Here is a 26354-nt window from a genome sequence, read left to right as displayed (position 1 = left end):
AGACATTACTGAAGCATTATTCAACACAAGAATTACTGTTTTCAATACAACTCAAATACATTCTCTAAAAATATTTTACTATGTATCTATTTATTTCCTTCATTATTATTTCTTTTTAGAAATTAAGATGTGCCCTAAACAAGAGCTGTTATTACTTGTGTGCTTTTCAGTGATGACAAAGTTAAATCTTGATCTAATTCATTACTTTTTCTGCCAGCCACCCAATTATACTCCCATCTCTTGTCTTAGGAACCAGGCTAAACTAGACAAAGAAATGGAGTTGTTAGAAAATGTAATTTATTTTTATCTTTATTAATGATTTTTTTTATTTTTAGATCTTTTTGTTTCTCAAAAAATTAAGCTTTGAAAACATAGTTAAAACTCCCCCATGTAACTTACCCAGATCCTATTTGTTTCCTACCACAACCAGAGGAAAATTATTATTTCGAATTTAGTGTTTATTTTCCTATGTATGGTTTTTACTTTTATATTTGTTTGTGTCCAACAATCACATGGAATGTTATTTCACATGTTTTAAAATATTATGTTAATGGATCATATTATAGATATCATTTTGCAGCTTACTATTATCACCTAACATTACATTTGAGATTTGTTCATTTTGTTGCAATTATCCCTGCAAACTTTGTTTTAGCATTCATTTTACAACTATAAAAACAATTTATCTGCTATTCTTTTGTTAGATAGGTTGTCTTTAATGATTCATTTTTGCAAATAATGCTGCAATAAACATTTTGGGACACGTTTCCTTAGACTCGAAATCCTGGATAGTAGGGTGTGCACATCTCTTTCTGTATGGGATACTGTCAAATGTGTTCTAACTTTATGTCGTATCTATCAGTAATGTATCATAGATCCTCTTTCTCCATATTCTTTTCGAACAGTTGCTTGTATCAGCCTTTTTAATTTTTGCTGCTCTGTGAAGTGTGAAGTTTTGTCTCTGTTTTATTTTCCTGTTCATAAAGGAGGTTGGTTATCTTTTCGTATATTTATTTATCATTCGTCTTTCCTTTTCATCAAAATGATTCTTTTGCCTTTTTCTTGGGTTCTTTTTCCATAATCTCCTGCTGATTTGTTGTGCAAACTGTCATATGCCACATTCTCATTGTTGTTTTTTTTTTATTGTATCCTGTGCCTTCCTTCTGGGTTCACCTTTCTTCTTGTTGAACCACGTCATTTAGCAGTTATTTAAGTTAGAGTATGGGGGTAAAATTATCCTAGGCTTTATATACTAGAAAATTTCTTTGTTTTATCCTTATTCTTGATGTACTTCAGCTGGGAATGAAATTCTAAGTGGACAGATTTCTCCTCAATATTTTGAAGATTCTGCTTCATTGTCTTCTTGCACCAATTACTGTGGAACAGAAAACATCTGTCAGTCTAATAGTTATTTCTTTGTAGATACTGTGCTGTTTTCCTTTGTTAACTTCTAATTTTTTTATTTTTATTTATCCTTGATAATCTGCAGTTTCACCATCTCAAATCTAATTGTCGTCTTATTTTTGAATTGCCCTAATAGGTACTCGGAATGCTTTGTCAATTTATGGGTTCATGTCATTCTTCAAGTCTTAGACTTTCTCATAATCATCTCTTCAAATACTGTGTCCATCAAATCCTCCATTCTCTTTTTCCTGAACTCTTAACCTCCTTAGAGCTTCTCCTACCTCCAGACTTGTGAATTGTCTCAATGCGCTAAAGTATGGGGCAATTGCACTGTATTATCTTTAAATTTACTAAGTGTGTTTAACAACTACCAGTGTAGAATTTACCCATTTATTCAAGTTTTTCAATGAGTTAACGTTGTTATTTGTTTTACATTCAGAATATTTTATTTCTTAAATTGAGATCAATTAGTTAACTTTAAATTTAATAAAATTAATTTTACCTAGTTTAACCTATTAAAATATTAAATTAATTTAAATGATTATATTTTTCATTTCTAAAAAATTTAATTTATTTATGTTATTCTATGTTTTGGTTGTATTTCTGCCAATATTTATTTTGTTATTCCTTGATCTTTTTTATGAATATAATTCCTATATTTATCGCTCTGAATATCATAACATACTACAAATTTTTTTAGACTGCTATATAAAATATAACCTAAAATGATAGAGTTATGGGTTTTATGTTTATCTTTTTTTCAGCGTAGATTTTTTTGTGTGTTTGAAATACAGACCCTAGGCTGGGTTTATGTTTTCTCATCTCATTTCTCTCTGATTCTTGTTGTTTTAAGGCAATTTAGCCATCGCCTCTTTTCAGGTCACCAGAACTCTTATTCTAGAACCAGAGCATGTAACATTATTTGGGGGTTTTGCTATTGTAGATGATACAGTGGCTATTAGAAATTCATTTCCCATTGCTTGGAAAAAAGAATATACAGATGTCAAATTATAATGTGCACCTGAAAATTATGTAATTGTATTAACCAATGTTACCCCAAAAATTTAATTTAAAAAAAAAGAAAAAAGAAAGAAATTTATTCCCTGAGTCTGAGGGTAACTAAGCTTGGTCTTTGACAGTAAGATTGAATATGTGCTCCTTGCATCCCCAAGTTCCCATATAAGCTTTTTTTCATAGATAGGAAGTATCTTTGCTCCAAGCAGAGAGCCTGGCTCTGTGCCCTATCTAGTGTGGAGCATTTCAATCCTTCTTGCTCTACTGGGGCTCAGACACAGAGTTCAGAGGCCACATGACTTCAACCCACTTCCTTGCTTTGAGTGTCTGTTTTGTTTCTGATTCATAGAGACAACTATCATACTTTTGAACCTCACAATGCACTTCTGGTTTCTTTTTGCTTTGTCATAGGAGAAAACAGTGTATGACAAAGCAGGAATTTGCTGCATTATTTTTACTAGAAATTTTAACATTAAATTCTCATTTTTCTTCTTTTAATAAAAAATTTTAAAAGGACATTTAATATGATCATTTTTTTCCCTCATTAAGTGTCCCCTATAATGAAAACTGGTGTTCAAATTGAAGAATATTTTATATTTTATGAAGAAAACTGGTGTTCAAATTGAAGAATATTTTATGTTCTTTAATTACCTTTGAACCATTCATAATAGATTATGAATGGGGAGTTTTTAAAAGTTCTGGCTATGACTACCTCATACAGGAGATGAAGAATCAAAAGCAAATGTGAAGTAATTATTGCTTAAATAAAGCAGAGATAGCCCTGTACTTGTTAACAACTACTTAGTGCTAAGAGGTGCTTCCTTCTTCTAAGATTACTCTGTTTCGATGGACTAAAACTAAGAAGCTATTGGGTCAGTGATCAGTAACCTCTGCTTTTCATGTGATCAATCTAAGAATGTGTCTCTTCTGACACCGTCCTCTTGAGGGCGAGGAACTTGGGTTTAGACCCTCACGTCTGATGGCTGGAATAGGGAAATAGGACCAATCCTGGGGGCCAGGCCAGAGCTCCCGCTCTGTATTTAGATGATGATTTGAAATGGGACCTGGTACCTCATCTATATGCAAGCAGGCCACTGAGGTGAGCTGTCAGCAATATCCACCCATGGCCCAAGGGGAGTGGTTACCATCATATCCACTATCTTAGTTCAAGATTTCATCATTTCTTTTCTGGAATATTTCGACAGTTTTCTAAATTATTCTTTCTGCCTCCAATCTCACCTTAACTTTTCTTATTTGTTTCTGCTCAAAAGTTCTTAGCCTGGAGACTACCAAATACTCTCACTTTTATCAGAATCAGTCTTAACCCAGTCACTTCCACCTCACTGACTTTTTCTTGCCCAATCTGCTTTGATTCTCCTTTGCTCCCAAACCTTTGAGTAATTTTTTTATTGCTTATAATTATTTATTTTATACTAGGTGTTACACACTTTGTTAAGGAGTTTAATATTTTTACATTAGTTTACAAAAATATTTACTTTTTTTTATAGCACCCTCTATTAAATCAGCAAATTATAACCTGCAAACCAAATCTGGCCTGCTAACTTGGTTTTGTATGACTTGTGAGCTAAGAATGGCTTTTACATTTTCAAATCATGGACAAAAATTAATAGAAGAATAATATTTCGAGACACATGAAAATGATGTGGAATTCAAATTTTAGTGTCTTTAAAATTTTATGAGAACAAAGCAATGCTTCTTTGTTTGTGTCTATGGCTACTTTTGTGTTGTAACAGCAGAGATGAATAGTTGCAACATACACTGGTTGGCCCACAAGGCACAAAATACTTATTATGTAGGCCTTTACGGAAAAAGTTTTCTAACCCTTGGAATAGATTATAGATTTAAAAAACTAAGATTTAGAGAAAGTAATAATCTGCCTAAGGCTATATTATGGTTTCCAGATTTCTTTGGCCCTAAAGTTTATGCTTTAAATCATTACTCCAAATACCTGCTTGATAATTTGTCTATTCTAATGCTGGATTCACGATCCTGTGGCTTGTAGCTCTGTTACCAGAAGAAAATTTCTCCCAATCAAATCATATTATGTCATTTCTTTGTATAAGACCTGACATCATTCTTTACCACTTATAGATTAAGGTCTAAACTCTTTTGTAAAGTATTCAAGGTTCTTACCAACATTTCTAGCCACATTTCCTGTTATTTTCTAGAACTATAATGCCTGCAATCTTATCTCATAAGTGTGCCATGCTGTGCATGTCTCCATTCTTTGCACATCTGATTCCCTTTGATAGTGAGTGTAACAATTTCCATTATTTGGCAAATTTTCATTAATTTTACAATTACTTTCTTTTCTATGGTGCCTTCCTGGTGTTCCCTAGGCACTCCCTCTTATGCAACTCTCGTGTAACGTTTGTGATACTTTTATAATGACTCGCTTATTTGTCTTTTCCACTTTAGTATACCACCTTTGAGTGTGGGCATTTTTATTCATCTTTATTTCTCTGGCACCTAGTACGTAGTATTGAGATTGTAAACAATAAATAAGATAGAAATGTATGACATATTTTTATTTATAATAGATTTCTACAGAATACTATATTTGTAGAGTGTCTGTATGTGTGTTCTGCAATGTTTACAGCCACTATCTCAAGGATTTTACTAATAGAGAAGATAGTTGTGTGTAAATCATATTTCTTCAGTTTCTAAATAATTGTTTTCATGTGTTATTTTATCTATTGAGAAACTACTTCTCTCTAAAGTGTGCACAATATACTAAAGGTTCTCAGTGGATTAAATATTAATCAGATGTCAGAGCCTAAGGGTTGTAAAACTCTTTTGAAGTGTCCAAACAACTTGTTTGTGTTGAATTTATTCTTTGTTATGTTTCTTAACTTTTTCTGAGAGTACCAGACTCAGAACAACTATAGAGAAACATCAAAGGACTGCCACAAGGCCAATCACTTTGTCATTGCTTATTTCATCAAGATAAGGATCCAGCACACAATAAATGACTGCAACAAATGTACCCTTTTATTCTCAAGAGCAATGTGCCAACTCCATGAGTAGGTACTACAAATGTTTCCAAAACTTTTAAGAGAAGCTTCCCAGTAAAAAAATAAAGATGGCAAAATCACATCATTAACTGACAAATAATGGTAACTTTAGAGCTCAAAAGTAATCTTAGTCATCATGTATTTTAATTCTCTTTTTTTGAAGAGAAAACTGAACCCCAAATGTTTACTCATGTCTAGTGTCACAGAAATGTTTAGGCATTAATTCTCAGTTTTTATATTTTCAACCTATTATCTCTTTAGAAATCTGAGATGATGTAATTGAGTCTTTAAAAATGGAATAGAAGAGGAGGGACAATAAACTATATTTTATTTTTACTTTTAAGAAATCAATGCAAATTTCTTCTTCCACTTAAGATGTAGGAAGCTGCAAGTCAGTGCCATCCCCAACATCCAATGACAAGAAGAAAAAGCCGAAGAATTATGAGTTTCATAACTTTTCTTGAGATTATGAGAAGCGAGATTATAGGGCAACCAAATGAAGTAAATTCCAAAGAATGACAAACCCCTTTGAGGACAGGAGGGACACTCTAACTGTTTTACCTGAAGGGGAGCATGACAAGAAGAGGGGGGCATAGTTAAAACAGGAAAGAAGAAAGCAACTAAGATTTTAATGAACACATAAGGCTGAGTTTGTTTCTAAACTACAATTTAGAACTGCTCTGTCCAATAAGTTAGTTACTAGCCACCTGTGGCTACTTAAATGAAACTTATGAATGAATGAATGAATGAATGAATGAATGAATGAATGAATGAATCAAAATGAAATAGAATTAAACAGTGGCTACTGTACTGGATAGTCTCGATATAGAACATTTCCATCATCCACAAGTTCAAGGACAGCGCTGGCTTAGAATGATTGAGAGTCCCAGACACAAGTAGAGTCCACACTCTCTCTCCAGCTCTTTTCATGGGCCTTTGTCAGGTGCTCATGAGAAATATTTGGGCAAGAGACCACCCCCTGGAGCACAGGCATGCCGATGTTAATTGGTGGCCCTAAGAGATCAGGGAGAAACTTACTCATTTCCTTGGACCTTTCTTGAATATAAAACAGAAGCCTTAAGGCATTGAGGAGGAGCAGAAAAATCTTTTTCCCCAAGTTCTCAGGCCCAGATACCCTTCTGAGGGATAGGAAGTAAAAGATGTCTGTTCCTGGGAGAGGAACAGAAACTCTCTCAGACCCATTGATTGTGCATTGATGCAAAGTAGAGTTCTGTTATTATTGGGGATGAGGTGGGAAATTCTCCAATTCAAGCCCTTTCACAGATTTAAGGTAGACTTTAGCTGTCAGTGTAGTGAGGGGCTATTCCCCACTTAGGACCGACCACAGGGTCTGCCTAAGCCTGAGGCTGGGCCAGGAGAACCATGAACCTCCCCTGTCTCTGCCAAAAGCTTAGCACTAGTAGGAAGCAACGGCAGTCCATTGTTAGAGGAGGAGCAAGATCATGGAGCCCTTCTGTGGACAGGCGTTCAGGGCTTGCTGAACACTGACTAGAGAACTTATCACTTCTTGGCCTTTTGGCTAAGATCAAGCGACCACTGAGGATAGAACTGGAACTCTGAGAAACGTGCTATGCCACTGCTGGCAGACTACCTCTGGAGAAAACTGAAATCTGTGTTGAACCGAAGGTGATTAATACCTGAAACCTAGTTCAACTGTTGATTAGATTGACTCAACGCCCCAACAATAACAGCATAGCAACATGGTAGATTTAAATTAAATTCAACAATATAAATAATTACATAAAGTATAAATGCTCTAAACTTGCACTGTCAAAATTGGTAACCACTAGCTACATATGGCTATTGAGCCCTTAAAATGAGGCTAGTGTCACCGAGAAACTGAATTTTAAATTTTATTTAAATTTAATTAATGTTTAAAACTAAAAAAGGTTGATTTCATTATCATATTGATTATATATTAAAATAATATTTTGAATACAATGAATTAAATAAACTATGTTCTTAAAATTAATTTTTACATTTCTATTTTTATCGGATAGTACTAGTCTAAACACTCCAATTAAAAGACAGATTTTCAGATTGGAAAAAAGCAAGATCCAACTCTATGCAGTCCACATAAATCCCACTTACATATAATGACATAAGTAGGTTGAAAGTAGAAGGATGGAAAAGTATACTGTGGCAATACTTATAAAAGAAAACTAAAATGTCTATATTAATATCAGACAAAATAGACTTAAACACGCGGCATACTACTTGGGATAAAGAAGGACATTGCATATGATAAAAAGATCAGCTCATCAAGAGGACATATTAATACCAAAAGTTTTTGTACCTACAACATAAAAACAGGGCTTCAAAATATGTAAAACATAACTTGACTTGAATGTGATTGATCTTGCCATTCTGAGCTGATGCTCTTTCAATGAGAGCCTCATGAGAATGCACCCAAAGAAGAAATACAGAGGACAATGTTATGCATGATGCTTACTTGTTAACACAGTGATTGATCTGGATGGCTTGGTAACCACATGTCCATTTACCACTACCAGAGTGATTATATAATAAAGGCCGTGATAACTGGCCTTAAAGATAACAGGAGGAGGCAAAGTGCTGTTGAACTGTTCAAATTCGAAGAAGTAATTTTTTGATTCACCAGTTATCTTCACAACATACACGGATGATGGACTCATGACATCTGAAGCTTCTAAAGAGACAACGATGTTATTATCATCTTGAACAGTTACATGGAATGTTGTAGCATTCTGTTTAAGAAAAGAGAAAAAAAGGAAATGAATGTCAAATTCAGATTATTGGCAGTAAAATTATATTGAGATAATTTTTTTAAAACTAATGTTTGTGATAAGCATTAGTTTGTAAAATAGAGTTACATAGTGTACAAGGAAAGACAGAAAGAGAGATTAACTCTCCTATGTTTAATGTTTTTCTCAGGACCTTACTTTGAGAATTCTTCTCCACTGAAAAGCTGCTTCTAGTTTATGAGCTGTGTCATGTAATAAAGACAAAATAAATATGGAAATGAGTAAATAACGAATGAATGAAAAGAATCTTGGCATTCAACTTGCAGAGAAGTCCTTGGTTTCAGCTATGCTGGAGAAGCTCTACGGTTTGAAGAAGCACTTTATGTTACTTTGGAGGGAGAAGGGCTGTGGTAGTCTTAGGAGAATTCTACAAGAAAGTTTCAAGACAGTCATTTCCCCTCACATTTCTCACCTGTCAATTTCTCTGTGTTAACACTCCTTATTCACGGTTAGCTAGTTCTTAATAACAGAAGCTAAGACACTCTTTGAAGAAAGGACCAGACAGAGGATCTGCAGCATCTATGGGAAAGTCAGTTGGTAGAGTACTGAAAACTTTGCTCCAAGTCTCCAGCTAAATGTTTATGGATGGTATTTGAAAAAGCATTCATGTAGTTGGCTTAAATATTTCTAATTTTTTCCCCACACTCCACAGGTAGAATCAGTCCTTCTGCTCTCTGGTCTCAAACAAGACACAGATACTTTGTACCACTTGCTGCTTTGTTTTCAATTTATCTTCTGGGCAAGTGATTTCATGACTCTGAGCCTCTTCTATGAAAATGGGACAGAAAAACTGCTGAAACTTGTTCAGGACTTATAAGGGTCCAGATACTAAGCCAAGCAGTCTGTAAACACAATCATCTCATTTAATATTCAAATGACCTCATGAGACAGGTATTATTTTCTTTCATTCATTCATTCATTCATTTAATTTTATTATTATTTTTTTAAGCGAGGCAACCCTCAGTTGACCTCACAGATTGCAAGAACCCTGTCAGCTTACAATCCTTTATTTTTTATTTTTTACACCTTCAGCACCTGGTCTTCCTAGGTGTTCTCCCATCCAAATACTAACCAGGCCCGACCCTGCTTAGCTTCCGAGATCAAACAGGATCGGGCTTGTGCAGGGTGGCGTGGCTGTAGACTACAGGTATTATTTTCAATCTCAGTTTGCAGCTGAGGAAACTCAGAAAGATCAAGTCACTTGCCCAAGGTCACACACACAGTTTGGACTCTTAACCACTGATCTACATGAATACCAAAACTGAGCTCCATTATTTTTCCACATGTCGGTCTCCCTTTCTTGACTTATTTTTCTGACACTGAGTCTGACACACACTTATCAGTGTACAACTGATAAGTGTTTATTAAGTGAGTGAAAGAATTGCTGATTCTATTAATTATAGGTGGGTATTTTTCTCTTAGAATTAATCTACTTATGGATGTTGGTACCTCACATATTTGTCAGCAGCCAAATCAAGCACACAATACACACCACTACCCTAAAAAAGACTGTATAGACCTAAAATATACTGATATTTGTTCCATCGTATTTAATTTTTTTTTTTTTTTTTTTTTTAGAAATTTATTTTTTACAGGTCCTAGTACTGCTAAAGAATATCTGGCCATTAATAGAACTTTAATTCTATGTTAATATTTAATAGATTTAATTGTCTTCATGATATTTTAAGCACATTAAACCTCAAGTCCTCTAAAGGCAGGGACCGTATCTTATTCCTAGCTGCATTTCTAACTCCAGGACCAATACTTGGCATATGCTAGGTGCTTTGTGACCGGGTAATCCTTAATCAAATTCTGCAATATGGAATAGTCAGTATGAATTGACTTTTAAATTACCCCTTTATCTATATAGCCTCATCCTCAGACATATGAGGAGATTTCTAATATTTAATTCTGTACTTGTTGGGAGAGGTCATTGAGAGGACGTGACTGCCAGTTGACCCACAAGCTGGACCTGGGCAATTGGAGGCTGTCTACCCTCTCCTCTGTCCTTGGACTGTGCTTTCCACCTACCTTCTTTATTGCCAGAAGCTGCCCCACGGTTATACCCTTGAGTTAGAAATGTGGTGTTGAGACCATCTCAATGGCATATGTGACTGAACCCCAGTGAAGGCCTCCTGTGTACATGATCAAACCCCATTAGGCCCTCTATATAAACTTGTAAGCTTTCATGGACTGTGCAGAGATCTACTTATCATGTGCCACCTAAGACAAGCTTCAGAAACTAAGTCTCCTTGCTTACAAATCTTCCACTTACCAATCTGGAGAGGTTTGCCGTTTTTCCATCTTTCCCTGCCCTCCTCATATAGGAGTTCGGTTTTGGATTAGACCCAAGAGGTTCCTGGCCAGATTGCAAAACAACGGTACTTCTGAGATCAAACATGAAATGTGACAAATTCTATACAGTCATGCACTACATGATGACTTTTGAACAATGACAAAACTGCCTAACGTCACATTTCTCAGGATGTATCCTGGTGGATAAGAGGCACATGACCATATTGTCAATGGTCCTGGTGGAGCTATGAGGCTGAATACTCAATAGCATTGAAATCTGACCTTTATTTATTATTGATTATAGAAGCTGATTCACTAACTCTGAAAACAATAAGTTTACAGACATCGAATTCATAATTATTAAGAATTTTTTGTTCTATGTTTTAACAGACAATATCTGAAACTTTTGTGATAATGAAAAGAAGAATAAATAGATTCAGTTTTGTTATGTTTAAGAAATATATGTCCAACTTGTCACGATGCTTCATAGATAATGAATCTTCCAAGGAAAGGGGCTTATCTTCCAAAATCTCATAACAGCTTTGAGAATGATTGTATCAGCCATGAAAATAAGCTTTGGCCTATGTGCTCCCAGGTTGTCAAAAATAAATCACGGCAGGCTTAATCGGCTTCAGTCAGCACGACTGATGAGAAGAAGGCATTAGGCCAACTTAGATCTAGGCAGTGAGCCTAAAAGAAATGTCATCTACGCTATTTCTTCTCTGTCCTCTCTGTTTCAGCTTTCCTTAGAATTTATATTCAAGAAAACATTCTGGGTGTATGCTGCAGACATATAATCCCTGCTGAGAAGTAGAGCAAGAAGGAAGGGTTAAAAGTAACAGAAATGGATCTGACAAACTTAGGCAAGGCCAACACTGATTTATTTGGTGGATAGAAAAATATTTAAAACTTAATTTTCTTCTGCAACTGAGTAATAGTATTGTTTGACTCTGCAGTGAAAATATTTTCACTAAAATTTCCTTTGCATAACAAACTTTAAAATAGAAATTTCTTTGGTTCAACACCCTCGTTTCACACTTGAGAGAACAGCGGTGCAAACGTCACACGGCTAACTGATATCAGAACAAGGTCTGGGAACCACATGTCTTTGTGACTTCTGGGATTTCTCTTTCCTGAGCCAGAGGTAAGCTGCTTGAGGCAGTGAAAGGGGCCTGGGTGCAGCAAGGAAGGGGGATCCAGGAGTCTGTTACTTGTTCCATAATCAGTCCTAGTGGCTATAGAATATGCTGGAGACAGAGTAGGCAGCACTAAAGAGGAGGAAAATGCAAGACTAGTGCCTAGGGTCTGGGACAAGGAAGAGGCCTGGCCATAAACACCTACTAGGAAGTCTGTCACCATCCCTGACAAATGTAGCTACTATTGCCAATTGCTTCCCTAATCTGCACCAGGGTTTGCACTGGGCATTTTATATATATTGTTTTTTCTTTTATTCCTAATACCAATCTTCAGAAATAAGTGTTATTCTCTCTCACTTTGTTCAGAGAGGTTAATAAATAATTTGCTTAAGAGCACAGCAATAGACTTGGCAGCAGAGGGCCTGAGTTTCTATTCCTTCTCTGCAGCCATTACCTGTGAGAGCTTGGGGAAGCCCAAGGACATCTTAATTTTATCTTCTTAATTTATAAAATAAGGATACTTTCTGTAACTCCTGGGATATTTGTAAAGGTTAAATGGCTTTTATAAAAATGCTAATAGCATGAACTCAATAAATATTAGTGGTATTGCAAAGGTTATTGTGTTTTAGTTAAGACTCAAATCATTCAATGACCTTTTAATTATAGCGGTTCTATAAACATTCATTTAACTAACTTCAGAACACAAAATTCTGTAATTATGTCACCAGATTTTTTTTTTTCACAGAGCATTGGAAAGCTATCCAATTATTAATTTGACAACAAACAGATATTACCTAAGTGCCAACTTGGCATCAGGCATCGTGCTAGGTATTGGTGCCAGGCAAATGAGTAAGACGGAACTTGGACTCCAGGAGCTCAGATTCGAATGAGAGAGGCACATTCAAATGCATAGCTATAACACAATTTCAGTGTTATTAGTTACAGATGTTGAACTGTCTGGTCGATACCTGTTTTTTCTGCCTGTCTGAAAACCCTTCTAAGGTTATACCATCTCCTTCTGTAGCACTGCTTCTTCCCCACTGTAAAGTCAATAAGGGGTCCTAATGGAGACTGCTAATTACTGTGTCCCACTCCCAGACTCCCAGCTCAGAGCAAGATGTATCTTGACTCAGTCTGAGTGAATCATGGTACCCAGTCCCCTCTCCATGAAGATAGTTACAGGGATGCACATGTGGACCAATCCCACCAACCAGAATGCCTGCTCTGGAATTTTCTCACTAGAATTCAAAGGAAGGAGCTTTCTCCTTTAGTTTTAAGTAGGTATGGATACAAAGACGGAGAAGTCAGCATCTGTAATTTCTGCCCCATGTAGATAGCTGCTTGAGGGAGAGCCCTGGTCTCAGTCACCATAAGGCCCAGCTGCTGTGTAGGATGGAGACATGAGTGAATAAACCCCAGTTTACGTTTAAAGCTAGACTTTCAAATTGTGCAGCCAAAGGTGCTGGTCGGTATAAGCTAATTGTTCAGTGCTGCAGGCATAAAGAGAAAGAGCAATTGATTCCGCTTCTACAGATAGGTTTGAGGGGAGGCTTGAAAGTGACAGATAGAGGCGATACTTGAAAGACGCTCAGGAGTTTACTAGGGGAACAAAGATCAGAAAAGTCATCTGGAGAAGTGAGAAGAGATGCCACAGTCCTCTGGAGTGATTAGATAGTGGAAGGATGCTCAGAGGAGAGGGTTGATAGCCTTGTCCAAACGTGCCTTGTTAAGGAACAGATTTTTTTTTTAGCACCTGTATAGTTATGAATTGGCTGACAGGACCCATCTTAGGCCAGCAAGACAGTAAGGAGGCTATTGCAACAGTTCGGGTAAGGCATGATGAAAGTTAGAGCAACTGTTGGCTGCACCAAATCTGTATGCACGATATGTCCCTAGAACATTATTAGTGCTTCAGCTGCCAACCCAATTGATGATTAGACTTATTAGAGGGTGTTTTAGAAGGAACACTTAGAATATTCTGCTGTGCTAAGGTTACCACATAAGAAGTAATGGGATACTTATTTCTTTTAAAGAGTAATATTAATGATGTCCGGTGCTTACATAGCACTTATGCCCATGAGCCTCTGCAGACGTTATGTAATTCATACTCTTAGCCTCCTGTCCAGCTCCTAGGAAATCTTTTCCAACAAGATATTCTTTCCTTTCATTTCCTTCAGGAAGATCAAAGTCCCAAAGTGGCCCTGCCAGGACATGGCTCCTCCTGACACTCTCTTAGACTTATGCACAACTCTCTTTCAAAAATTGTCAGATCAGAATTTGGATGTTGATCTTAAAGGCTAGGAATGGCCTCCTCTAACATTCCATTATTTAGTAAATCATTCTTTAGATATGTTTTGAGCAAATATGTATCAGGAACTTTGCAGGACACTGGGGATACACTCTATTTGGGAATAAAGAGAAAGACAAGTCTTGTGTGCCTTCGTCCTTCATAGAATTGTGTCTGATCAATAATAATAGCAATGGTGATGATAAGGATGATACTGACAACATAATAAAAAATATGAACTTACGTAGTACTTATGTGGTTCTAGGAACTGTTCAGAACATCATACAGCAGGCTCTTGATAAATGCTTGCTGAATGAATATATTTACAATCTGCTGTGTAAGACCAGGCTTCTTTATTGTATCCTAAATGTATCTTTTCAGATAGAGTATGTCGATTCTCTCTCCTTGCCTGAGTTCACATTCACACCAGCTCCACCTTTCATGTTTGACATGCTTAGATACATTCATTTCTGTCTTTATGATTTTATAATACAGGGCCCTCATCTCTTATGCCTCTCATTTGTAAAGGGGTTCAAACTCAAATGTCAGGCAGATAATATAAATGTGAGAAGCAGCCAAGCATAAGAAGATTGAATGATGGAATACTTAGAAAATGGGAGAGTATCTACATTGTCTAAAAGCATCATTAAAAAGCAAAATTACAACAAAATAAAGCTGTACTGGCCAAAGAAAACACATTTATAGGCCAGTCTCAACCCATAGGCCATGAGATTACAACCTTTGAATTTGTTGCTCTGCCATTTCCTTAACCAAATCTCTCATTTTAGGACCATCAGCTTCTGATTCTATTCAATTTGCTCTGCCCAATCAGAGTGCAGAATAACTAAATTCTGCTAACGTTAAGCATTAATTTAAACAAATACAAATGATATTTCCTTATCAAGTTGCCACATGTTTGTGTTTGTAAAATGTCATTTTATCATATATATTAATGCAGTCATTATTTCCTGACTCCCAATATGGATTTGAGGTGGCAGCTCTACAGATCTCTTAATTATGGAGATTAAACAGAACATACTTGAGAAAAGAATTCAATCCGGCATTTTTAATCGGAAAGAAACTGTTATGCTGAAGAGATGTGCCATTTTATGTGATATGTAGGATAATATTAGGATAACAATATACATCACATTTTATATTTTATAAAGCACTTTCAAATACCTTTTCTCTGTTGTTCCTCAAAACATCCTATTAAGTCATCATCTCACTTTCCTGATGAAAACACTGAGGTGCAAAGAAATTAAAAGGGTTTCTCAAGTCTTCTCTATTATCATAGAGAAGGAGCTGGATACTCAATTCTTTAACCGCACATTTTATGACTCTATTTTACTACAGTCGCCAGACTGTAAGGTCCTGGAGCCAAAATTATTTCCCGAATGTTGCCTTTCATATCTGGACTTAATTGATGGTGAGCTCCCTCAGCATAAACCATGACTTGCATTTCTAGAACATGACTGATAGATGCTCAAAAAATGTGGTACCAGGACAAAAGCAATTTTGGAGATAGAAAGAAATTTTGGAGATAATTAAACCTGGGTTCAAATCCCACTTAAGGGATAGTCTCTCATTTGGATTTTTTGAGCCTCAGTTGCCTGAGGTAAATTATGGAAATACTAAAACCTATTACGACTAGGTTATTGTGGGGGAACGAATGAGAGTATGTATATATTATCTAGCTCAATACCCGATATTTAGTAGATCCTCCAAAAACAACAGCTAATTGTTACTACATAATTTATGATCTATGTTTTCTCTTTGATTTTCTTTGGGACATGTAAATTTTAGAAGATGTATCTTTTTATGTCATTAATGCCATGATTCATATATAGTTCAATAACCATTCTGACTTTCAGTCTATTTATTCAATAATCAGTATTACCCCTTTTTGTGGCATCAGGAACAAGAGCAGCCAGTATTTCTTTTTCTATTATGCCTGTGTATGCCAGGCTGAGTTAACCTGTTCTACTGAAGGTTACCATGGGAACAGTTTCTAGGACCTACTGTGCTAAGAAGTTCAAGGACCTGTGAAACTGTGGCTGGCTGATGACTGCCTTGGAAAGAGGTGAATCTACAATTCAGAAAGTCACAAACTATATTTGTTCTCAACAGTTCAATAATCTGGCAAATTCTAAAAATATGCAACATTTTTCTGACTTAATGTTATATGAAAAATAGGGTTTCCTGACGGGTTAATTCTGCCTGTGAAACAAGTGTTATTTTCATAAAATGAAGCACTGACAAACATAATTTTGCCTGGATTTTTAATTCCCCATCCCTCTTTTCTATCCTATCAGTATTTATGGTTTTACAATCATTTTACCTCAGAAAGATGGTTGTAAAAGTGTAACTGTCCTATTTATTGAAAGATATTGCGAAAGATGATGGTGCTAATCATTTATTTTAGAATAGATGAGTTCAGTCAAACTTTCCCACAGGCATGAAGTGTCTTTTCAACTGTGACACCAGTTAATTAAATCCTAATGACAGCTGACAAAGAATGCAGTCTACTCACCAAACATGCAGTTCACAAAATATTTTGACATGACTCTTGTGACCTTTTGTAGGCACTGCCTTTTAACTCCCCTCCTTGTTGAATTGTTAGCATCATCAACAATACTGGCAGATGTTTAGGGCAAATAGTTTCTCATATCCTCCTCCATCACTGGGATTTTATGGCTTTGCTAGAAGGCTGATCCCTTCATGCCAGATAAATTAAAGCCCAGACATTAAGGGAGATGAAGGGCAATACTTTACATATATTCTTTGCTCAATGTTTACCTTATGTAGTTTTTAAAAATTGAATGCTTGTAGCTAAGGATATGGTAATTAAGAAAAGAAATTTGGTCTCTGTACTAGTGGTGTTTGTAGTCCACAGCAAAAGAGAGGAAATACACAATTTTAAATAATTAAATAGTTACAAGTGGAAAAGGCATTGTTAAGAAGTGCATGATGATAAAGAAGGACCTAGCAAGAGGATCTGATCTAGAGAAAGTAAGAGACTACATAAGCTACAGTAAGAGTTAGCCTGATGAGGAGTTGGAGAAAGAACAGGATATATGAAGAATAGTATATGTGAAGACCTGGGGGCTGCAGAAAGAATACTGTATTTAAAAACCAGAATAACATCAGAATGGCCAATAGTGAAGACTAAATCATAGGATACTTTGTAGGACCTTCTAAAAAAGTTGAAGCTTAGTGCTAGAGGCAATGGGAAGCAACTTATAGGGTTATTAAGCAAGGGAGAGAAATGATCAGATTTGCATTTTGTAATAGAAGAAAAAGAAATATGTTAACTGCTGGCTCCCAAATTCCTATTGTAGGGAGGGGACTTTTAATGAAGAAATACATGATAATAAACCACTTGGGCGAGCAGAGGAATATAAGCAAACAAAAGAAACAGCCAAATTAGTATTCAAGTTAGAAAGAAAATGGCTTTATCCTAGAAAGTAAAGGAGAGAGATAAGAAGAAAGGAGCTTGAATAAACATAGAGAGAAGAGCCAGCAAGATGGTGTGATGCTGGGATGTAGAAGGGACAAATCAGCTAAGGGAAATATCCAGACGGCGAGGAGGTCAAAGAACATTTTAAAACTGAAAATGACTAATGTTCCATTTGGAGTGCATTTTGAATAGTAAACACTTCCTCACCTCCCCAAATCCCAATCTTCATTAAGGTTTATTACAATCACAAATGCTTTCTGTGAGTAGATCACTTGTGGAACTTACTGAAGGGGCTGAGTTTCACATCCAATTGTTATGACACAGAGGCATATTTGTGGAAGTTGGAGCCTGAGAGAAGAGGAAATTGTGAGAGTGAAAACCTCCCCAAATTGACAAAAATCCTAAAAGGATTTGAACTTCCATAGGAGATGGAAAAGGATTTAAAGCCAATTTCAGTTAAGTCTCAAGGGAGAAGGAAAATCCTCTGGATATAGTACAGCGAGCTGGTTGGTGAGGATAAGCAGAAATAAGTGTGATTAAAGTATTATTATAGAATAGAAATGATGATGGCTAGGCCCAGGATGGTGTCAGGAGAAATTTAGAGGGTATATTCCTCAGAATTCAGTGACTTGAGATTTGATTGGTCATGGCATTGATTTTATACACATACACGCACATCATCATCATCATCATCATCTTCATCATCACCTATAGAAAAGACTGCAGGTGAACAGATATTAACAGAGTAGGAATAAGGGTGATGTGCATCCTTAGTTAGTTCAGTTTGATACATAATGAGTACAGATGTCTGTAGGATATCCAAGTGCAAATGCCCAGTAGTTGATGAGATATATGGCTCCAGAATTCAGAAGAGAGGTCTGGATCTAATATTTGGAAGAAACTGACCCAGATACGGTTAGCTGGAGCCCTGGGAATTGAGGAGACACCATAGTGTGGTAATGCAGTTACTACTATTAATAGAGTTTACTTTTATTGAGCACCTACTTTGTGTTAAGAACTTTTTAGGCATTACTTTGGTTAATCCTCTTTAAAACCCTCCAAAATAGATATTACTATTACTTGCACTTCCAGATTAGTAACTGAGCCTCAGAAAGTTTAAGTAACATACCTGAGGTCACACAGCTTTTAAGTGGTGGACGTTAGAATTAAATCCATGTTCCTCTGATTCCAAAGTCAATGCATTAATATCTATAACTGCTATGACCTGCATTTCAGTTTTGTGCCACAGACTTTTACTGTATTCCTATACAACCATGAGGCATCAACATCACTTTAAGATCACTAATCTATATTACATGGTGAGTAGTTACGGGATGTTCAGGTGTAATGGAAAGAATAGTGACTCAAAGACAAACAGAGCTGAATATGAATATCAGTTCCATCATATACAGACTATCACATACAGACCTCACTGAACTTTACTTTTTTCATCTATAAATTGGGAAAAGAATGCCTACCTTACAAGTTGCTATGAGATTAAAATTTAAAAAATGTAGTAAAGATACTTGCCGTATTTTATGCTTTGCACATACTAAATGCTTAATTTTGATGGTTTAAAAAAGTAGAAATTATACTTAATGGATCTGGCTAAGGAAGCTCTTGTTAGTTGCATTGCAGAGCTTTCTGAATATCATAAGAAACCTAATAGACAAAAAAAGAAATTTAAGTTTTCACTTACACATGAACCCTCAACATCATAATAAAACTCTAAAATAATAATCATGCAATTTTTCAGTGTGCATCCTTCGGGAACAGTGGTAGCTCAGATTTGCTGCTACCCGAACTAGTTAGAAATATAATTTAATTAGAAATATTATTTTTCATTGTCTTATTAAAATAGTTTCTAAACTAATCTAACTCCTATTTCTCCCTTCTTCAAAATCCTGAATTATGAAGAGTAATAGGATTATGAGGTTTCAGGATCTTGGTAAAACAATAGGATTATGAAAACAGAATTATAAAGAATAAGGAGCATAAAATTTAGGGTAAAATTTTCTTTTACTTGTTGGATTGTTGAACACAGGCAAGTTATATAGCCTCTTTGTGTTTTCTCATCTGTAAAATGGGGTAATACTTTTTCAGCTATACTTTTGCGACTATTACATTGCATAATGTTTATAAACTACCTAGGTCTGCTGGGCATATTCTAAGTGTCCAGTCGAAGCACAGTTCTTATCATATGAATATTCCGGGTTTAACATCTTAGGGAAAAAATCACTGAGGTTACTATTCGCTGCCAATAAAAATCAGATTATTTAGCTTGACACTCCAAACACTCCACAATCGGTCCTGAATTAACCATCCCACCTTATCTGACGCTACTTCTCTATTCTGAACTCCACGAACCCCACAAACTAGTCAAACTGCCCACTCCATATGCCCCAGAGCTTTCTTGCCTCTGTGGTTCTATTTATGTATTCCTTTTGCCTGCAGTATTCCCTCCCCCACTTCAAATATCCAATTCTGTCTGTCACCGCATCTCCATCAAATGTCACCTTCTTTGAAAAGCCTTTATGACCACCCTAGGAAGAATTAGTCTCTTTCTTCCTGTCATCCCGCAGAGCAGTATCTAACTAAATCTCTCCCAGAGCACATCACTCTGTACATGGGATCATACAAATCTAGTTAACAGGCAGATTGCTCTTACAGTAAGAGGTGAAAATAATTTTAAATGGCTCTTCACTTTTACCAAGATCCTGCTTTCTTCGCATTAAGTATTTATAACATCTGCTTAAACCATTTGAAGTTAACATTTTGCATATTCATCTTCATTTCACAATGTTAACTTTAAATCGTCACCATTTCTTAAATTTCCACTGTATGAGTAATATGTTCAGCCAGCACTGATGCTATTTTGAATTACAAGAAGGCTGGAACGACAATCTGATATTTATGTTTTATAAATGAAGCTCAAAAATATCTTTGTTTTGGGGAACAGCTGTAAAAAGACAGTATGCAATTTACTGCACCAAGTGAAAGGATTCCGTTCTTTGGGAAAGGATGGCATTTATATAAAACATGCTGTGGTATTTGGTAAGAAAATGTCATTACTTTTACTTGACATACTGCATTTATTGTTAATTGGCATTTCATCATTAAATATTTTCTTATTGCCCTGTACAAGATGTATTTTAAAAGGTTAAAAAATAGAAACGTTTGCATTGTTGAAATAATTTCAAAAAGTAGTTTTCACCATTAGAGAGTTTTGATGATACAGAATCTAACTGCAATGGTGAAAATTTTTCATAGGATTCTTTGCAGAAATGAATAAATCTCTTTCCACACCTTTGCCTACTATTTTAACGTTTCTATTCTTAAAAGCAGCAGCTGTTCCTGGTGGCCTGAAACAAGTACTTAACACTAATTTACGCTAATCTACAGTTTACTTTAAATGATCCTTATTTATGAAGCTTTTATTCAATTCATAGTGAAGACTTAATAAAGTCATAGCATGCGGTACTTTTACCAATGACTGAGTATGGAATCCATGTGATTTTTAAAAACCAATGTCAATATGCTTTAAGTTCTGAAACATGCCTTTCCTATCTTGAATACCTTGAAATACAATACTTATAATCAATATTAATTCTCCATTTGCTAACTTCTTTATTTCTATTTCCTCCTCCCTGAATAATATCTCCAGCCTCCCCTTTTTAAAATTTTTTTCCCCCCTCCATTTGTCCTCTCATTGTACTGCTTCTCACGGTCTGCTTTGTGCAATGTTTGGTTAGTTCTGTATAAAGATTTTAACATCCTAAGGACAGAGAATCAGATCTCATTTATTATCTATCATAGACTTTGATACAATACTTTGCTATTTGGAACTTAATAAATATTTGTAAACTTAAATTCATACATTCATTTATCTACCCATCCATCTATCTACCTTATATTTATTGAAACTTTATCTACATATTCTTACTGTGCCCATCCAGCCTATTCTTATATGCCAGAGTATGTATTTTTAGAGCTCAATTCTTGCATTATTAGGCAATGTCATATCACTGTATTACAGAAATAAAAGAATATTTGGGCATAGAAAGGTATTAGGGAGAGAGGCAAGGAGCTAAATGGGGAAAGAGAAGCAATCGGATGAAAAGGAAAGACTAAAGGAATATAAAGAAAGAATGAGTGGGAGAAAATGAAGAAAATTTGAAAATTGGGAATAAGAGTAATAATGAACAGTAAAACAGTTACAGAATAAGACTGACATTTTGTATCTTTGCTGGTCATGATTCTATCTGTGTTATTATTTAATACCTGACAGAAAAAAAAAAATGAAGCTATCTTCTGATAAATATCTCAATTGTTTCCTTACCCACTGTCCACCTTCCTTTTTTCTCCTATGACTATGTTATAATTTATTTCTGATATGCAGAGAATGCATTCTTAAAGACTCAGAGATAAACCATTAATAAATCATATGTTGCTATGGGAACTAATAGAGATTTAATCGTCAAACTGCCCATGTAGAGGCCTTTCATCCACTTGGCTAAGAAGGTGCCATGGAGATTCAAATGCAGATGGGAGACCGAACTTTAGAACCTCTTTCGGTTCATACCTTTGAAGAGTTATGAATTAATAAAAGCTAAACCTATGAGTAATTTCTAAAAATATTAAGAGACGCATGCCAGATTTCCTTTCAGATCATAAGTATCCAGGATCCATTTTCCTCAAAATGATAATTTCTCCCAAGCCTTTTCTTTTAGCTTAAGCTTTGAGGAAACATATCATGGAACATTTACGGGAAGAATTTAATAATACCTTCTGATAATTCAATAGAATATTTTCCAAACATATTGCTGCCTAATTTATAATAAATATGGTTAATTATATATATTACTACACAACAATATAATTCTGTTTCATTGGAATAAAAAATAACAACATTAACCTGACACATTTGTTTAGTTGATTAATGTGTCTACTTCTTTGTGTATTCCCTTTAGCATTCAAAGTGAGAAAGAGATTTTTAGTTATCAGGTAATTATAATTAGGTCCATACTAATGGCCATAATTAAAGAAAGAAAAGAATAATAATGTTAGTAATAGCCTAGCATATATTAACTGCCTAATATATGCCAAGGTTTGTTCTAGATGTTTTAGATTAATTATGCCTAATTCTTAAAACAATATTTAGAGTTACTATTATTATTTATCAATAATTAGAAACCAGAAGAGAAGGAATTTAAATAGGAGTAATTCAAACAATAATGTGTAATGCTTATTTGGTGTTAATTACAAGAGCATGATTGTGAGCAAGGGAGACTGGCTTCAAATCTCAAGAAGATTAATTCTAAATGAGCAGTAACAGTAAGAAGCATCTAATATTATGACAAGAAGCACAAAATACTCTCGTAGCAAGAACACCTTACCTAGTGATGGTGAAGTTGATACTTGAAAGAATAGCAAGACTCAGCTGGCAAGGAGGCTGGAGTTTGGCAGATATTTCAGGCAAGAGAGATTGGGAGCAGTAGTGTGTTCAGGGACTGAGGACAGCACAGCACCTTCAAGGCACAGGAAGGACCTTGAAGGCCATGTCTAGGCATTTCGGCATTACCTCGGGGCTGCTGACATGCTCTAAGCATGATGGCTATGATTAGATTTTCTTTTGAGAACAACAGAACTGGTGGTAATGTGGAGCCTGGACCGGGGGAGGGCAAAATGAAGCAGGAGATCAACTAGAAGGCCATAGCAGTAACTTATTTGGACTTCTCAGTGGTAAAAGAGATGAGAGGGGCAAGGAAAGATCTATTAAAAAAGTATTAGTAGAATCTCAACAAGTGCAGAGTGAGAAGGAGCCTTGAAGATTGTATTGTCTACACTCCTTACTACAGATGAAGAAACCCAAGGCCCAGAGGCGGGAGGGGGCTTGCCTCAAGGCGTCTGGCTGGTTAGAGGAAGAGTCATGAAATGCAGGTCTTCTTGAACCCATTTCAGTGATATTTCCATTAACAACGTTTTGCCTTCCAAAACCTACCAAATCAATTAATTTTTCCCCCTTTCTACGATTGGAAATAGGGCTTATTTAGGTGGGCTTTCCATGCATGCTATAGAGGTTACAAGGCAAATTTGGCACTTAAATGGTCAGAGTCATGAGGCTCTAAACAAGTGATTGCTTTCTAAGAGGTGATGAAGACTGCCTTTAGAGCTTGTCATTTTTTGATAATAAATAGACAAATTAAAAGCCAAAATCAAGAAATTGAGAGTTTTTCACTGTTTATTCACAAATATACTAAAACAATTATTATATCTTAAGAGAAGTATCTTAAATTCATAGAGTGCTTTAGATTAGGTCTTTCAAACTTAAAAGCATATGAATTCAGGTAGTCTAGGATGGGGCCCAACATTCTACATTTCTAATAAACTCCCAGGTGGTGCTGATGCTGCTGGTCCACAGAGTACACCCTGAGTGTCCAGGCCTTAACTTTTCAGTTGTACTCACAGGTTGCCGATTCTGAGCAAGTCAGTCTCTCTAACTGGGAGGCATTTGCAGTGTGAAAACAGGTAACTGAGTGGACAAAGTAATTTGCTTATAATCCATTGTAAAGTCATCTTTTGAAGAGGGTGGATTCCACCAGTGGAGCAACACACAGATGATGTTCAGAGGCTTTAAATAAACCAGGAGGAAGCATTAGCCATGTGCCACTACAGATGACAAGTCTCCTTGACACTCTGGGTGTCACATTGGGAGCACTAGACTCTGTGTAAAGTACCTGAGTTCAAATTCTGTTGCTTGCTTTATGACCTTGCTTTACCCATTAAAGATTTTGAGCCTTAGTTTTACTCAGTTTTATATTTTAAGCTTAAGTTTTTGTCAACTTTATGTTTAGAATTATTCAGAGATGGTAATAAGATAATATGCATGGAAAATGACTGTTACATAGTAGGTGTTTAAAAGAATTAGAGAGATGTGTGTTTGAAAATTGTGTAGGTGAATCTTTCAAGCCTTAGGTCTAAATATTCTTTTTCTTACCCCTGGTCTGGAAAATTCATAACACCACTTCCATATCAGGCAGTTAAATGTGACTCTTTTCACATGGAAATGGTGTATTAGAGTCTGAAAAGAATGTTGCTCCTGGACATTTCTGGGATTGTATGAATTGTGAATCTGATTTAGATCCAGAAAGAGCAAGTAGAGTTGATGAATTCCATATAGCAGAGGCAGAAAGCTTGAACTTCAAGATCTAAAACTTTACCGAACAATATGGACAAAAAGACTTACAATTTGCGCACTTGGTGTAACAGCAAGGTTTCTGTAAAGCAGTCACATCATATGGCCAACAGAGGAAGAAGGGCTAAGGTGACAAAGGCAGGAGAGGATCTGAATTAAGACTAGGAAAGAGCCATTTCCCTGAGCTACTTCTGCCTAAGAGTTTCCAATACCCAGGAGAGGGAAAACTGGTAAATAAGCTGCAGTATAAAACTTCTGCATTGCCAAGGGTGTTGCTTAGTAGTTCACTGCACTTCGATAATTAGAAGAAATTTTCTGCATGCAGGATACTGTCATGGGCCATAAGAGACATAAGGTTAAAAAAAAAAAATGCGGCATTGCTGAGAACTTGCAAATACAGCAGGGAACATAAGACATGGATACAGATGTATAACCGCAAACATGACATGAACAATCAGAGATAGAAGCTAAACAAGAGATCATATTCAGGGGGAAAATCAAAGAATGTTTCTCATAGAAAGTGGTACATTCTTGAATCATAAGTTGTTATGATTAAAAATTAGAAGGGATCTTGCAAGTAATTTAGTCTGTTCCTTTATGCTGGTGAAAATGGTGAGGAAAGTTTGTTAGAGGCAGACAGTATTAAGTATAGGACCTGTTTTGAAGAAAGAATGAGAAACAAGGCTAAGAATTTGATAGTTGTTAAGGGGAAACCATTCAACAAGTGTTTGATGAGAACCTTCTGCACAAGGCCATCTACAAGTACAGGCAGGCAAGGCCAATTTACTATTCCTTACCACCCTTCTTTCACAACCAGTGCTTTTTGTTAGGCAAGGGAGGATAAAATAGGCAAAACTATAACCCCAGATGGATCCTTGTAAATACAATTCCATAAGGAAAATTTCTAGTATTAGAAAAAACATCCTGTATAACATGCTGTAACCAAGTTACATTGAGACATGCTAAACAGAAGTACATATGTATGTAATGTTTGGCATTTCACTATCTTATAGACTAAAGAAATGAGATATACATCATATGTTTCAGAGTAGTTCTGCATTTTATAATATTGCCGCAGAGTTGTGACTGTTTAGTTACCACAAGTAAAGACAATTTGCAATTTTTTAAAACAAATCATTTTTTATCTCAGTGATAACTGAAACTATTTTTACTTGTTTCTGTGAGGTAGCTCAACTGGAATTATACTTTAAAATAAAATAAATATTTCCTGAAAAGACTGACACATAGAATCCACAATTTCTTTCTTATAAATTGCAGTGCTTTTGAAGTGACCTTGATATAAGATATTTAATCATTAGTTTCGAAAAAAAATCCAACAATTTAAAATATCTGTAATTATCCTTTCTGTTTGAAGACAATAAGATGCAACCCACTTATGTAGCTGGCAAATTTAGCTCTCAAAAACTTTGCTTCCTACATCCTTTTTTGTGTATGTGTGTGTGGAAAATTATACTTACAAGACATAGGTTAGTGGCAAATTCAAGAACCAACTTTTAAATGGTCCATCAAGAATTCCTGAATTCATCAAGAATTCCACCAGTAATCCATTAGTTGTCTTCAAGTTTAGTAATTCCTTCATCATGAAGTGTGCTTTTTTATTCCTAGAGATAATTTTGTGTCAATACTCCCTTGCTTGTCCAAACCTTCTCCATCTTTCTTGATGGAAATCAAGTGAGATCAGTGAATGCTGATGGTAAAACACT

The 26354-nt window shown here is 35.7% G+C and overlaps 1 protein-coding gene and 1 pseudogene across 2 annotated transcripts in view; both read right to left on the bottom strand.

The window, feature by feature from the left end:
* Positions 1-26354, bottom strand: part of PTPRO (protein tyrosine phosphatase, receptor type O) — a 183021-nt gene that overhangs the window by 74835 nt on the left and 81832 nt on the right. For both annotated transcript variants that reach the window (XM_006912654.2, XM_006912655.2), the window contains exon 2: positions 7927-8200. In XM_006912654.2, coding sequence (XP_006912716.1) covers positions 7927-8200 — 274 coding nt within the window. The remainder of the gene's footprint in view (positions 1-7926; positions 8201-26354) is intronic.
* Positions 9281-9399, bottom strand: LOC112480339 (annotated as a pseudogene).

This window comes from Pteropus alecto, unplaced genomic scaffold (assembly GCF_000325575.1).
Source record: "Pteropus alecto unplaced genomic scaffold, ASM32557v1 scaffold103, whole genome shotgun sequence".
NCBI classification, from domain to species: domain Eukaryota; kingdom Metazoa; phylum Chordata; class Mammalia; order Chiroptera; family Pteropodidae; genus Pteropus; species Pteropus alecto.
This window is presented reverse-complemented; position numbering and strand designations above follow the sequence as displayed.